At 37.3% G+C, this 14529-nt stretch overlaps 1 protein-coding gene across 1 annotated transcript; it reads left to right on the forward strand.

The window, feature by feature from the left end:
- The first annotated feature begins 1268 nt into the window (after positions 1-1268).
- On the forward strand, positions 1269-14209 carry CAF1 (RNA-binding CRS1 / YhbY (CRM) domain-containing protein). Its single transcript, XM_077362066.1, has 6 exons — positions 1269-1845; positions 2001-2307; positions 3562-3689; positions 12439-12664; positions 12799-12926; positions 13291-14209. Exons 1-6 carry the CDS (start codon positions 1357-1359, stop codon positions 14101-14103), a joined length of 2091 nt encoding a protein of 696 aa, XP_077218181.1. The 5' UTR covers positions 1269-1356; the 3' UTR covers positions 14104-14209.
- Positions 14210-14529: the final 320 nt, after the last annotated feature.

Here is a 14529-nt window from a genome sequence, read left to right on the forward strand (position 1 = left end):
ACAGAGTGCAGGATTCTATTTTACTTATATATTATTAAATCTCCTAATAGCACCGCATCAACTGGCACTCCATGCCCCAATTTTGTCATCTCACCGGTTTCTTTTTTGGCTAGCAGTCACAGAGAGCTCCAATGAAGATGTCAGATTGGGTGTTGGAGCTAATCTCTCTGATCCTGTCCATCTAATCTTAATTTTGGATTCTAGATTCTTGTTAGGCCTAAGCTAGCAGTTCCTCCTGTCTTGTGCTTCTCACTCTAGAGAGCTTCATTTAAAGCAATCATCAAGGATAGATGATCACCCATCAACTCCAATTGGTTTCGCTCTTCTCCCATCTCAGAAAACAGTAATCTAAGTTCTTAGAGGCTAGCACGAGGACCACGGTTCATTAATCCCTCTCTACAAACCGGGCTAACGTAAGGAACTCTGTTTGTTTATTAAGCCCCCTTCACCTTTTCATTTTTTCAGGACTAAACTTTTGGTTCATACAGTACTTCTTCTCCCTTTTCAAAACACCTTTTTCAAAATAATACCTTTTTATTTTAAAAATATTTTCCAAAACTATTTTCTAAATACTTTATTTTGAAAATCTATTAACAAGCACGACTCACCTCCCTTTATGGTTGCCAATATCTAGGTTATAGCTTCACAGTTCGGTAGTATCGGGTTGGGATGAACTTTTGCTAGAAAAATGAATGGGAACCAACCCGCAGCCCACCCGATATTAAGGTTTAAGATATATGCAAACCAAAATCTCCAAAAAAATCGACCCTAGGTGCACCCGTACGAACCTCTGGATAATCACGTGGGCACTAAAAATATGGGAAATGATAAATGCGCCCCTTTTCATCACTTGGGACACCCAGCTGCATTGTATGTGGCAATCAGGTCACTTCGTTCCTTCAAATGTGATGTACATCATCACCTTTGAAGTGATAGATACACTGTAGATGGGTGTCCCAAGTAATGAAAAAGGGGCGCATTTATCATTTCCCTAAAAATATTCAAAAGTAGAGGCGATATCACTTTATTTTTATATTGGCAGCAGTAGCTTTATTTATAAAAAATAATGTAACAATATCAGCACAACCATGTTTTGATAATTGCACTAAAGCATCTTGTCTTTTATAATTTAAAGAGTCTGTCAGGGTTATTATAGTTCCCCAAAAACTATTACAAACCCATTAAAAAAAAAAAACAAAAACAAAGAAACTGGGTTTGTGCAATTATTAAAAAAGGGTTGTGCTGATACCATTTCCCTACAAATAAAACTTCTCTCTCTCTCTCTCCCTCGCGCTCGGATAACGAATTATCTTCCCTTCGTGCTCTTTTCTCTTCCACTAACACTCACAAACACTGATGGATCTGAAAGCCCCCCTCTCTTTCTCCATATTCGCCCCCAAATCTCCCACCGCCCGTCCGGCCACCGAAGTCCGCTTCTCCCGTTGGAACAATGCCAACGCCCAGAAATTCGTCCGCCCCCAACGAGAACAGAAAGAAATCGAAGACGAAATCCGCCGGGAACGCCGTTTCGAATCCGCCACCAAAATCGCCGAAAATTACAATTCTACCACCAATGGTGATGAAGAGAAACACATCCCAAAATTCAAATCCATTGGAACCCCTTCTTCCCCTTCCCGACCTTCAATCCCTGGAAAAGCCTCAAAATACTCCAAAAACCCCCAAAACCCTAATCTCTCCCACCCCGCCTTTCGTAGCCCTAGGGTTAGGGTTTCTACAAAAATTCCCATAAAGGAATCTGATGTCTCAATTGGGGATAATGGGGTTTTCTATAGGGTTCCAAATGCCCCATTTGAATTCCAGTACAGTTATACTGAAACACCAAAGGTGATGTGAAACAACCACTTACTCCAAAACCCGTCATTTAATCTTTTATACTTTAATACCCCTTACCTTTTAGGGTACACGCTCTTATACCAACTGAAATAGCAAAAAGCTTAAGACTTTAGAGAAACGTTTTTTAATCTTTTATACATTAACAGGTGAAGCCATTGGCTTTGAGGGAGCCCCCAATGGTGCCATTTGGGCCCACAACAATGCCGCGGCCATGGACTGGGCGGAAGCCGCTCCCGGCGAGCAAGAAGAAGCTGCCGGAGTTTGATTCTTTTAAGCTGCCTCCGCCGCATAAGAAAGGCGTGAAGTCGGTGCAGGCGCCAGGGCCGTTCCTTGCGGGGTCGGGCCCCAAGCATGTGATGTCTAGGGAGGAGATTTTGGGAGAGCCTTTGACAAAGGAGGAGACGAAAGCGCTTATTGAGGGATGTTTGAGAACAAGAAGACAATTGAATATGGGTTAGTCATAAAAGGAGTTGGATTCACTCCATTCCAAACCATTTTCCTTTTTCTTTTATTTGGGATGGTTAGCCTTAAGGGTACCATGAAATGGTAATTTATGGTGCAGTTTAATATTAGTTTTCATACAAGTTGTTGAATGTGTGGATTTTGATTTGGTTTCCTGTTATATATCTTGATCAAGCTGAATTTTTTTCAACATTTTATTGATTTGACAGTTAGTTTTGTACCGTAAAAGGGTAATTTCTGGTGCAATTCAATATTGGTTACTCATACAAGTTGTTGAATGTGTGGATTTTGATTTGGTTCCCTGTTTTAAATCTTGATCATATAGTTATTTTTTTTCACCATTTTATTGATTTGACAGCTAGTTTATCTTTCCCAAAGCAGTAATTTCTGGTTAAATTTGTGAAAGGAATTGTTGAGATTATTAAGTTCGGTCTTTAAGATATCAGTATATCTTGCTTGAATTTTGTTTTGTTTACTGAAAATTGTGGACTAATGATGAAGTTATGTTTAGTTATTTCTTATTTTCCTTCTTATATTTTTGAGCTTGAATTTGAATATGATTGCTTAATCTTATGCTTAGAGAAGCTCTGTAAATCATGTATATTTATGGGCAACTAATGGTCCATCTTGTAAATGGAAAGCATTGATATTTTCTGTTTGATGATTTACATGTTCCTGCTGTTTTTGTTTCTCTTTCGGTTGTTGACATTGTCGTGATCTTTGGCCGTCCTGTTGCATTTATTCTTCATATAGTATTGTTATATTTTTAAGATTATTGTTATATTTTGAGGATTGATATTTTCTGTTGAGACTCCTTGGAATGTTTGGTTGTAATTCATTGAATTAGTAGTGATTGTAAAATAACATGATAACTGCTAACCCATTCATTTAATAGACTGATGTGCTGATTGAGCCTCGGTCATGAGCTTGAGTGTTCTGTAGTCCGTTTACATCTATTTGGATCAGCTTTAACATATATTATTGAATCATAATGGTTAGCGTATGTGATTGTCTGCTTTGAATTAGTTTAAAGTAATATTATGCCTCTATTATTTCTGATTCGATTATTTATATGGATGGTCATATCATTCGCACAGCATTATGTTTCATATTCCTGTTTTTTTCTTACTAAAAATATTATTCCGAGATCTGTTGGTACTACATGTGGGAGTTAGCTTTTGAGAGTTCATCATGGATAAAGACTCCTGTCATTATCATCATTTTCAATTTCCTATTGATATGCAGGCAGAGATGGTTTGACACATAACATGCTGGATAATATCCATTCTCTCTGGAAAAGGCGGAGGGTCTGCAAAATAAAATGCAAAGGGGTGTGCACGGTTAACATGGACAATGTTCGTCAACAATTAGAGGTAGGAGTTCATAAATATAGTGCTAATTTGTTCTCTTCTATCCTGCTCACATGTACTATTTTCTTGAGAATTTATTTGTCAGCAGTTGTATTCTTGTTTTCATTTTCACTTTTCTACTTGTTACATATTGGTGTAGGATTCATAGAGGAACTGAGGAAGTCCAAATCGATTTTATACTCGTGTAAAATTTCTCTAATGTGTGGCTAAATTAGGGTTTTGACCCCTTTTTAAAAATAGCTTATGTCCAATCCTCCAAGATCTCTCGTAGGGTTAACCTAGGTGATCCCAATCAAGATCAAGTTGGTTTATTCGTTGGATCCCAAGATCAACACTCGTTAGAAATCTGATGGTGTATATTGATCCAATCTAACGGATGGATCTTAGATCTGATCCATTCAGATTGCTTAGATTGATGATCTTGTTAAAATCCTTGGGAAAAAAGTAGCAATCTATCGTTTAAAATCACGCGTATGAGAGATCTTGAATATTGAATGAAAGAGGAGAGAATGATGATGTTACCTTGAGAAGGTGAACAAAGAGAGAAGATAAAATCACGACATCACACCTCTGGACCGAAGGCATCACATTAAGGCGTCGCATCAATAAGCAAGGCTTGTTTATTATAGCATAACATATCATTTGCAAGAGATGGCCATGAGGCCTACATATATAGATAAAAAAGAGGTTCTAGAGAATTCCAAAACTACAAAATATTTTACTCTTTTGACAAAAGTACTCTTCACTTAAAGCTTGCTACAAAACCCTGTGAATGGTGGCGTGAATGTTATTGTGAGCAATGATTTGAATAGGATTATGGGAGCGTAGGGTGCTCTTTTTTATTCTAATTCACTCAAGTGAAACATAAAGAAAATACTTGTTATGATCCTATGACTTAAAAACTTATAAAATACTCAATTAATATCCTATAATAAACTTTCGAACATTAATGATGGCCCCACCATCCTTTCAAGCTCCTTGATTATTGTGAAGATGGCCCCCCAACATTCTCCCCTTCTTGAAAAGAATTCGACTCCGTCGAGTATAGGGATTGATAGTGTTCATAGGAGTCATGATTGAATTATTGGAACTCATCGACAATGATCCTCACATAAGCAGAGGACTCATTGCCGAGTGCATTTTCAAAACATTATGCTTTGACACTAGTGGTAGGCAAAAAGTAGGCCCATCTTTGTATCATTATCAAGTTCATTCATTTTTATTCTCAAACGTATAGTAGAGATTCAAAAGTTGTCCTTTCAATTCCTCAAACAATATTATCGGCAATTCCTCTGGGCATGCTTTGTTTGAGAAATTAATAGTATCTCAGACTTGTTCCGCTCTTTTTGCATCCTCTTGTTCCTTTATCAACATTCTAATTTTCAAACCCAAAGTTGCATCTTATGTAAAGTAGATTACGGCCTTGCATTTTCTTGAGTTAAGGCTTCCTCTTTGTCAATTGTCATGCATTTCTCCGCTTGTACTTGCCAAGTAAGTTCTTCAACTTGCTTTTCCTATTTAGTTTTGGCAATTTTAAAGCACCGACTTATTTTGCCACAATTTGAAGTTTCCTTCGAGCCCTCTATCTAATGCAAAAACCTCACCTAAAAACTCAAAGGGATAAGTGAGTTATGGCTTGTTTTTTCAAGACTGAGTGAAAGTGGCGTCCACATTAAAATGGCTATAACTCTTTCATTTTAAGTCCAAAACAAGTGAAATCAGTCTTTATTTGCTCGTCTTGAAGTCATCTTTCAAACAAAAATAACCATATCTAAAATTCAATGGGATGAGGGAGTTATGATTTATTTCCTCAAGACATTGCGAAACGAGGGTTTTCGAACAAAAAGTGGGGCCCACCTTAAAAATTCCATAACTCCCCCATTTTAAGTCCAAAACAAGTGATATTAGTCTCTATCTACTCATCTGGAAGCCCTCTTTCAAATGCAAAAAAACCTCACCGAAAAACTCAAAGGGATGAGTGAGTTATGACTCGTTTTCTCAAGACCGTGCCAAAGTGGGGCCCACATTAAAACAGCCATAACTCTCTCATTTTAAGTCCAAATCAAGTGAAATCAGTCTCGATCTACTCATTTTAAAGTTAGATTTCACCCCCCTGCTTCCCAGCCACGACCACAACCACCACACACACACACACCAAAAAAAAAAAAAAAAACCTCATAAAAAATTCAATGGGATGAGGGTGTTATGATTTGTTTTCTCAAGACGTTGTGAAACAAAGCATAGGCGTAATTGACTTTGGATAATAATCTTGACTTTTATCAGTCCCACCCTTTACATTGACCATTCCATGCAAACAAAATTGAATAATATCAGCTAAATAATGCAGCTTTTTGTAACTTTTTTTGCTAGATGCACGCACAAAGCTTTTTGTATCCTTTGACACTTTCTCTTCATATATTTCCATGAAGTTCCATAGTTGGCACCTCCACTTTGTTGTGAACGATTCAGGAGTGTCCTTCACAGATTTTATTGATTTCTCTAACATTCATGGGATTTAAGAGGATACACTGACCATTGTGCTAGAAATGGTATGAATATGTCAACTATTTTATGAACACTTCCTATCATACCTCTACGGTTTACCTAAAAATATATCTGTGACGCTCATAGTGATAACATCACTCTATACAGAATCATGATAAACACCAACTTTAAAAGAAATCAGACATCTTTGAGTTACGGGGATGGTCTTGTCAGATCATATGGCTTTGTACGGACTTGGATGTTGTTTTAGTGTCATCTTCAAGTGCTCAACGTGTTCTTCGACACAAAATTTATGCTGCTTCCCTCATTGATAATCAGTTGGCATAATTTTTTTCCACAACGTGTTAGTGCAGAAGATAACAGTACAAAGCCAATCTTCTTCCTGTTTTAGTTTTGGGGTCACCAAAATATGACTCACTACGTTGGTTTGTGGTGTGTCATCTTCCTCATTAAGGTCTTCATAAACAGTCAATTTTCTGTTATTAATCTCACTACTTCAAATACGTAAGCTTAGGGGTGTAAACGGATCGAATTCGGAGCGGATATGGCTATATCCGAATTTGATTACAGTATACACTATCCGAATTCGGATTCGGATTTGACGGATATTTAATATCTATTACCGAATTCGTATCCGCCGGATATTGTTCGAATTCGGATATTATCCGTATCCGTTTATCCGGTAAATTCAAACATTTTATTGCAGCACTTTATCTTTTTTCTCCTTCTTACTCCTCGAATGAATTTTCCAAACCCTAAAACTAGACCTCTACATTCTCTTCACAAAATTAACTCTCAAACCCTAAAATATATGAGATCCTCTTCTTCCTTTTAAAACAAAGGCAGAGAGAGAGAGAGAGAGAGAGAGAGAGAGAGAGAGAGAGAGAGAGAGAGAGAGGCGGTGGGGATGGATGATGGTGCTGGTAGTGGTCTTTGGGTTTTCCCTTTTTTTTTTTTTGTATATGATGGAATGGGTTTGGGCTATTTTGAACAGGGGAAGTGGGAGTGCTGATGGTGGAAGATGAAGAGAAATGGGGATGGAGATGGGGATTGGGTTAGAGATGGAGGTGACTGGCGGTGATGGAGGTGGCTGTGAGAAGGTGGAGAGGGGCGGCGGTGGATTTTGGTGGGGTTGGAGGCACCAAAGAATGCTGAAGAGGTGTCTCAGCCTCCTCCTTTCTCCTCTCTCTTGCTTGCTTCTCCTTGTAAACCTTAGAAGTCCCCTCTTTTAATTGCATTTTGGGTTTTTATATAACCCTAAGTTGGAAAATTGATCTGAGCTGTCCATTTACCATCAATGACCTAGATTGCCTTTTTGCTTTAGAACTCTCTAGAAGCTATGCCATCTTCTTTCAATCACCATCATCCATTTGTCTCTTTCATCCTACAGCCCACATTTGTTGCTTCATAAAGAAGCCATGCCAAACTCCAAGAATTCCCTTAAAATGAGAGATTACTTTATTTTCTACCCAAAACACCTTTTGTTTTTGTTTTCTTTTTCTAAAAAGAAAATTCACTTTTCTTTTAGAAACAAAAGATAGTATGTCATTGCTAAAAATAAATATTAATGATATTATTAATAATAAATAAAATGGAAATACTTCTCGGATTCGGATGTTAAACGGATCGGATATACCGTTTACCAGATTCGCATCCTCTAAGAACCGGATATCTCATAAACGGATTCGGATAATATCCGCTTGAAACGGATTCGGATGCGGACGGTAATCGAATTTCCGAATATCCATTTACACCCCTACGTAAGCTCTTATATCAACAGTTAACTTCTCGTTTACAAATACCTCTATCTTTAATAGCCATATGAATCTCACTCCGATACCAAATTGCTTTAGGATGATACATAGATGAAAGTCCAAATCGATCTTAAACTTGTGTAAAATTTCTCAAACGCGAAGCTAAATTAGGATTTTAACAAGCTTTCTAAAAGTAGCTCAAATCCAAACCTCCAAGATGTCTTGAATTTCACAGTCAGGGTTAAGATCCCAATCGGGATCAAAATAATCTCACAGTTAGATCTCAAGATCAACCGTCCTTAGAAATCCTATGGTGTAGATTCATCCAATCTAACCAATGGATTTCAGAGTTGGTCCGTTCGAATTGCTTAGATTGATGCTATTATTAAAATCCTTGGAAGAAAATTAGCAATCTAACTTTGAAATGACATGTACGGGAGCTCTTGAATTTCGAACAAAAGAGTGATGGAGATGGTACCTTGAGAAAATGAAGAGAAAAGCTAAACCCACCTCTGGACAGAAGGCCTCACACCGACAATCATGACATCACATTAAGATCCATAAGAGGAGAAAATTTCTCCATACGTAAGGCTTGTTTATTCATAACATAACATATCGTGTATAAGGGATGGAACGAAGGCCTACTTATATAGAGAAAATAAGAGTTTATAGAATTCCAAAGCCATACAAAATATCTCCCTCTTTCGAAAAAATATCTTTCACTTATAGCTCCCCACAATACCTTGTGAATAGTGATATGAATAGTCGTGAATAGTGACATGAATAGCAATGTGAATAATAACATGAATAATATTGTGGGAGTCGAGATAGCCTTCTTTTATTTTAATTTTCTTAAGTGACTTAAATAGAAGTTAAAGAAAATACCTATTATACCCATGTGATTTAAAACCTTGTAAAAGATTAAATTAAAATCCTAAAAAAATTATTCCCCACAATACCTTGTGAATAGTGATATGAATAGTCGTGAATAGTGACATGAATAGCAACATGAATAATAACATGAATAATATTGTGGGAGTCGAGATAGCCTTCTTTTATTTTAATTCACTTAAGTGACTTAAATAGAAGTTAAAGGAAATACCTATTATACCCATGTGATTTAAAACCTTGTAAAAGATTAAATTAAAATCCTAAAAAATTATTTTATCTTTTACTGTTTTAATGTTCCTTTTGTTCTGTTGATTATTTGTGGTTTTTAAATAATATGCAAGAACATAGTATGCATGGACTTGGCAGTTGGCACTAGAACCATGCATCAATGAGAGTTGTGATGTGTCATTAGTATTATTTTAGTAATTTTTACTGATTTAAATGTTATTTTTCTTAGATAACATGTAAAACATCATAGATGCATGGATTCATGCTATATTGATTAGTATACACACTCTCACATCCTAGCAGGCATTAGAAGATTGTGTTATATTGAATGTCTTTCAAGTTTACCTAACCTATTCCTCCTTTCCTGTTTTTTTCCTATTTTTATTGAATGTCTTGTATTTTTCCAGCTTAGAGAATGATGCCTGAATGCTCCAAAATCAAGTTGTATAGTGTTTTCCTTGAATCATAACCTGAAATCAAGTTTTTCATCCATGATGCAAATTATGTTCTTAGTGTTGTGCTTTAAGGACATGTTTTGTGTCTTTGTGATCAATGAATATGGCCACTTTTGCAGAATTTTTACGATGAAAAAGGCGTCTGGATTTCATTTTATTTTGGCCTTCTCATGGAATTTTTTTCACCAATTCCGTCTAACACCCCGCATATGTTTAAATAGATTAATAACAGCTGATATTTTTAGCATACCCGCTAGCACACCATATCCTCTCTTTCTCACACACACAACCGGTGGGGAGAGGATATGGTTAGGAATAAATAAAACTATTTTTTTAGGTTTTGTTTTTTGTGAAAACAAGGGTTCTCTCCTATTTGCCTGCATTGCCTAAAAATATTCACTGAAAATACAAATCTTGGGGTTTCTTTTTTATGATTTTGTTTATCCCAACATTCATTCTATCGTTTGCAAAAGCATCTTCAGAATTCATCCCTCGCATGTTTTATTCTTTAGTTCTTTACTCTTTTCATTTTATTTTAAGCAAAAAAATATGAAATTTCGGAGTATTCAATTGAGGTTCATTGTGGTTATGCTTTGTTTGAAGGGCTGACAAAAAATATTCTTCAAAAATGTTGCTCGATCATCGTTCTTTTGTTTGTATTTTCCCCTTTGCCAGTGATTTGTAGTTGAATGTTTTTTCCTGTAACTTCAAAGGATGGGTGCTGTTAAGGTGGAGTGAAATTTATGAATGCATTTTATCCTTTTTCTTATGTTTTATATGCATTTTATTTATCATTCATTCACCAACTATCTTAGAGAAACGACGAAGAGAAGAGAAATGCTTTTATAAGATCCCTATTGCAGACATTCAAAAATAAATAAAAAATAAAAATAAGATCCCCATCATCCCTCGAGGCCTCAAGTCGAACCGTTGCATACAATCTCAACGGCATCATTGGTCTCTCTCTCTCTCTCTCTACTAGTAATACTTATACAAACTCTTGGAGTCTGTGTACGCATTAAGTATTTAAATCCTTAGAACTCGGTTTCACATGAATAGTTTTGAAAATACATTGTATATAAAAAAAATAAAGAAATATGACATAAAAATGCATCATACGGTAAAATTAATTGAAACTGAAAACTGTATATCTTTGCTGAATGCTAGGCTCAGCTACACGTATATGTATACGTGGTGACAGTGGAAGACTTCTGTAGCATATACTTTTTTTTGAAAGTTGACATATTTCATTAATATTCAGATAGCAATCGGAACCAGGAGTCCCAGCCTGCAATACAAAATATTAAAATGAATTGGGACGGGCATGCCCGAGACCAATTCAAAGATAACCAAAACAACATTTACAGTAGAGTGTAAGCATTCTATTCTCTATTTTGTAGATTGCATTCTTTTCATCTTTTCTTACAAGCATGTGTAGGTACCACCTGTATGGTTGTACCTGTTAAGACTACAACTAACTCCTAACCAGCAACCCGGGGACTCGAAACTAGCACCCTCTTGGACTTTCTGGATGATTGAAAACTCAAAAACTACTAAAATTTGCCTTCTTAAACTCCAACACTTCAGAACTAAGACACTCCCAGAAAGAATAACAGAGCTGAAGTATCCATACAAGAGGCCTAAGCGAAAGAACGAATCTCTCATGCTACGGCTATAAGAAAGTAATTTTTGGATAACAACAAGTCATTCACAATGCTATTTTGAAGATAGATTCCTGGGGTAATGCTAGGGGTGCAACTCGGGTCGGGTTGAGGCCAACCCGACCCAACCCGATTTCCAACCTGGCTGGGCTCAACCCGACCCAACCCGATTTGCAATCGGGTCAACCCAACCCAACCTGATTTCCAATTCATGCTCATGTTTTTTGTGGGCTCCACTGTTTTTTTTTTTGCTCACATTCCTACACAAGCATCCACCATATAAAAACTCTTTGTAACTGAACTGAAGGATAAATTTATGTTGAAATTTAAGCACATTTCTAGCTTCAATGGGAAATGTGTTCAGTTGAAATCGGGTTTTAAGCACATTTAAGCACATATCGGAATTGGAAATCGGGTTTCGAGTCGGGTCGGGTTGCCCGACACCCCAACCTGACCCAACCCGATTTCCAATTCGGGTTGATTTTTCCCAACCCGACTTTAAAAAAAACCCAACCCAACCCGAGTTGCACCCCTAGGTAATGCAGAAGGGATCCATCCTTCAAAGATCTACGATCCCTAAATCTGAAGCTTCAAAAATCATCAAATTAGAAGCGAAACGAACTACCACCAAGAAGCGTAGTCCAGCCTGAATTCTCTTGATGCCTTCTTTTTCCTATCTTTTTCATTTCTATATCTGTTCCTTTTTTGTTCTTCATCTATTTTCTATCCTCGTAGTTGTTTTTTCTCTTTTCCTACCTCCTTTTCTATCTCCTTCTTCCTTTTTTTCCCCTTCTTTTTTTTTTTGAGGCCGGAAGGCCTTTCATACAGGGTTACTACCCTCGGCCCCGTTATCACCATTATCCTTTCCAACTTCTCTTCACTCCTTCAGGTCCCTGATAGCCATAGAACAAAATAAATTTTTAGTGGCTTCCAAAGTTTCATCGAAACCTATTCCGAAAACATCCCCCATTGCCAGTAGTCCATCCATGCTTATTGGAAGGTGAAGCAGGAAATGTATCATGTTTGGGATGATAATCACTTATGCAATGGCTTCTATTCACTTTTAGGCCCTGTTTGTTTCAGATTATGACTACCGATTGCTGGCCCTAAACCTATTATTGGACTCAAATTTAAATGTAATTTTGAGCCCAATAATAGGTTTGGGGCTCCCAATCGGTTTTCATAATCTCAAACAAACAAGACCATATTTTGTTTCCATTGTGTAAAAGGTTTGTTTTGACATCATATGGTTTGGCAGGAGAAAACTGGAGGAAAGATCATTTACAGTAAAGGAGGGGTGATATTCCTATTTCGCGGCAGAAATTACAATTATAAGACTCGTCCAAGGTTTCCTCTTATGCTCTGGAGACCTGTAACACCAGTCTATCCAAGGTTGATTCCGTGGGCTCCAGCTGGATTAACATTGGATGAAGCAAATGACATGCGCAAGAGAGGACGCAATCTGCCTCCTATATGCAAGCTTGGTACTCCAACTTTTCCTTTCTTCTTTCTCTTCTTTATACATTCTTGGACTTAAGAGTGAATTTATATTGCTTTAATTTTTGGTTGAAATATGCAAGAGTGAACTAATAAAATATTTGTTCCATGTGTTGAACAGGAAAAAATGGTGTGTATTCTGACCTTGTAACAAATGTCAAAGAAGCATTCGAAGAGTGTGAGCTGGCGCGGATAAACTGCACCGGGATGAACTCAAGTGACTACAAGAAAATAGGTGCCAAGCTCAAGGTTTGCCACATTTTTATCTTTAGTGAGATTCTTTCTATTGGTTAACTTTTAACAACTGAAACTGAACATCGTAGAAGATCAGCAAATGAAGTGGCAGACCATTTGGCCAAGGGTGGCATTCTATTGGATTCCATTTCGATCACCATTCCTTCTAATGAGGAATTTAGGGCGTAGTTTGGCCCCTTTTTGGCTAATCTTATTTGTGGTTGTCACCTTGTCTCTGATGTATGCTTAGTTGCCTTTTGGGCTTCTTTGGGGACATGTTGTCCCCCTGGTCTGTTATCTCTTTTTATTTAATGATAGTTATCTTTCAAAAAAAAAAAAAAAACTTTTAATAACTGAAACTTCTAACTTGAACTTGCAGGATCTTGTCCCTTGTGTCCTTATCTCATTTGAATTCGAGCATATACTTATGTGGAGAGGAAGAGATTGGAAATCCTCTCTTCCAAAATTGGGAAATGATAATAAAGAAAGTGTAGAATCTATCACAAACAGTACAACTGCTAATTCGCCCGAGTGTGTTCTTGGGTCAAGTGTGTTCTTGGGTCACAATTTGAGTTTGGAAGAAACCAAGGTTCTCCCCCAACCCGAAAGGACTGATCAGTTATCAGCATCTACTCATGTGAGCGCTACATTGGACAGTACTAGCAGCACTGATGGGTCGATAACCATGTCAGAGGGTGGATTTGTTGCCTTGCCAGAAAGTAGGGTACCTCAAGAGGAGCTAGGTGCCACATCAGAAGAATGGGAAAGTCTCGATGAGCTGGCACCAGTGGCGGAAAATTCCCAGAGTCAAAGCAAAAGTCAATCAAGTCAAACTTGTACAGAGGGAGTCCTGTTGCTTTTGAGGCAGGCTATTGAGAGTGGAAGTGCTCTGGTTTTGGATGATGATTCCTTGGACGCTAATGTTGTTTATCAAAGGGCTGTTGCTCTTGCCAAGACGGCTTCGCCTGGGCCTGTTTTCACGCAGAGAATCAGGAAGGTTGTGCTCCAAAAGGTTCAGAAGCAAGACGATGAGGACTTGGAGGTGAAAGAATTTGTGGGTCTCACAGAGAAGAGAGGTAGTGAGAGGAAGAGTCCTAGGGATCAGAGAAGGAAAGGTTTCAAAGATGCTTGTCTTGATATAGTCCCACATGGGAGCCTGAGAGTAGATGAACTCGCAAAACTTTTGGCTTAATATTTTTTTCTTTGTTAAGGAAACAGAAGAAATCCATTAAGTAAATTTCTGTTTTCTTTTATTATGGCTAATGGAAAGGAATATTCTTGTTGGATATTTTCAAAAATATTCTTATTTTTTAAAAATATAAAAATGTTTTTAGTTCAAAAGACACTTGTTTTGTGGAAGGTTGTTTTGATTATTCAAAAGATTCTTTCTTTTATGTGAAAGGATGCTTTGGGCTATTCAAAAGATACTTCCTTTTGTGTAAGAATTGTGTGAAAGGGTGCTTTCATGTTCTAAAAATAGAAGGCTTTAGAGTATCATTTCAAATATCCGAATGATCTAGGATTTTTGGATTTATGTTCTTCCTTGTCTCCTGTTCAAGTGTGCGCAAGCTGGATCGCTATTGAACTTGGGGGGAAGTCATAGATCAATAGTTTGTGG

Source organism: Tasmannia lanceolata, unplaced genomic scaffold (assembly GCF_043159265.1).
Source record: "Tasmannia lanceolata isolate RefF3 unplaced genomic scaffold, GAP_Taslan_0.1 ptg000003l, whole genome shotgun sequence".
Taxonomy (NCBI): Eukaryota; Viridiplantae; Streptophyta; class Magnoliopsida; order Canellales; family Winteraceae; genus Tasmannia; species Tasmannia lanceolata.

Excerpts from the sequence above, each read along its gene's own strand:
- CAF1 (XM_077362066.1), top strand. The coding sequence starts at position 1,357 with ATGGATCTGAAAGCCCCCCTCTCTTTCTCCATATTCGCCCCCAAATCT. Across the intron at positions 2,308-3,561 it reads AAGAAGACAATTGAATATGG|GCAGAGATGGTTTGACACAT; the intron begins GTTAGTCATAAA and ends ATTGATATGCAG. Across the intron at positions 12,665-12,798 it reads GCCTCCTATATGCAAGCTTG|GAAAAAATGGTGTGTATTCT; the intron begins GTACTCCAACTT and ends TGTGTTGAACAG.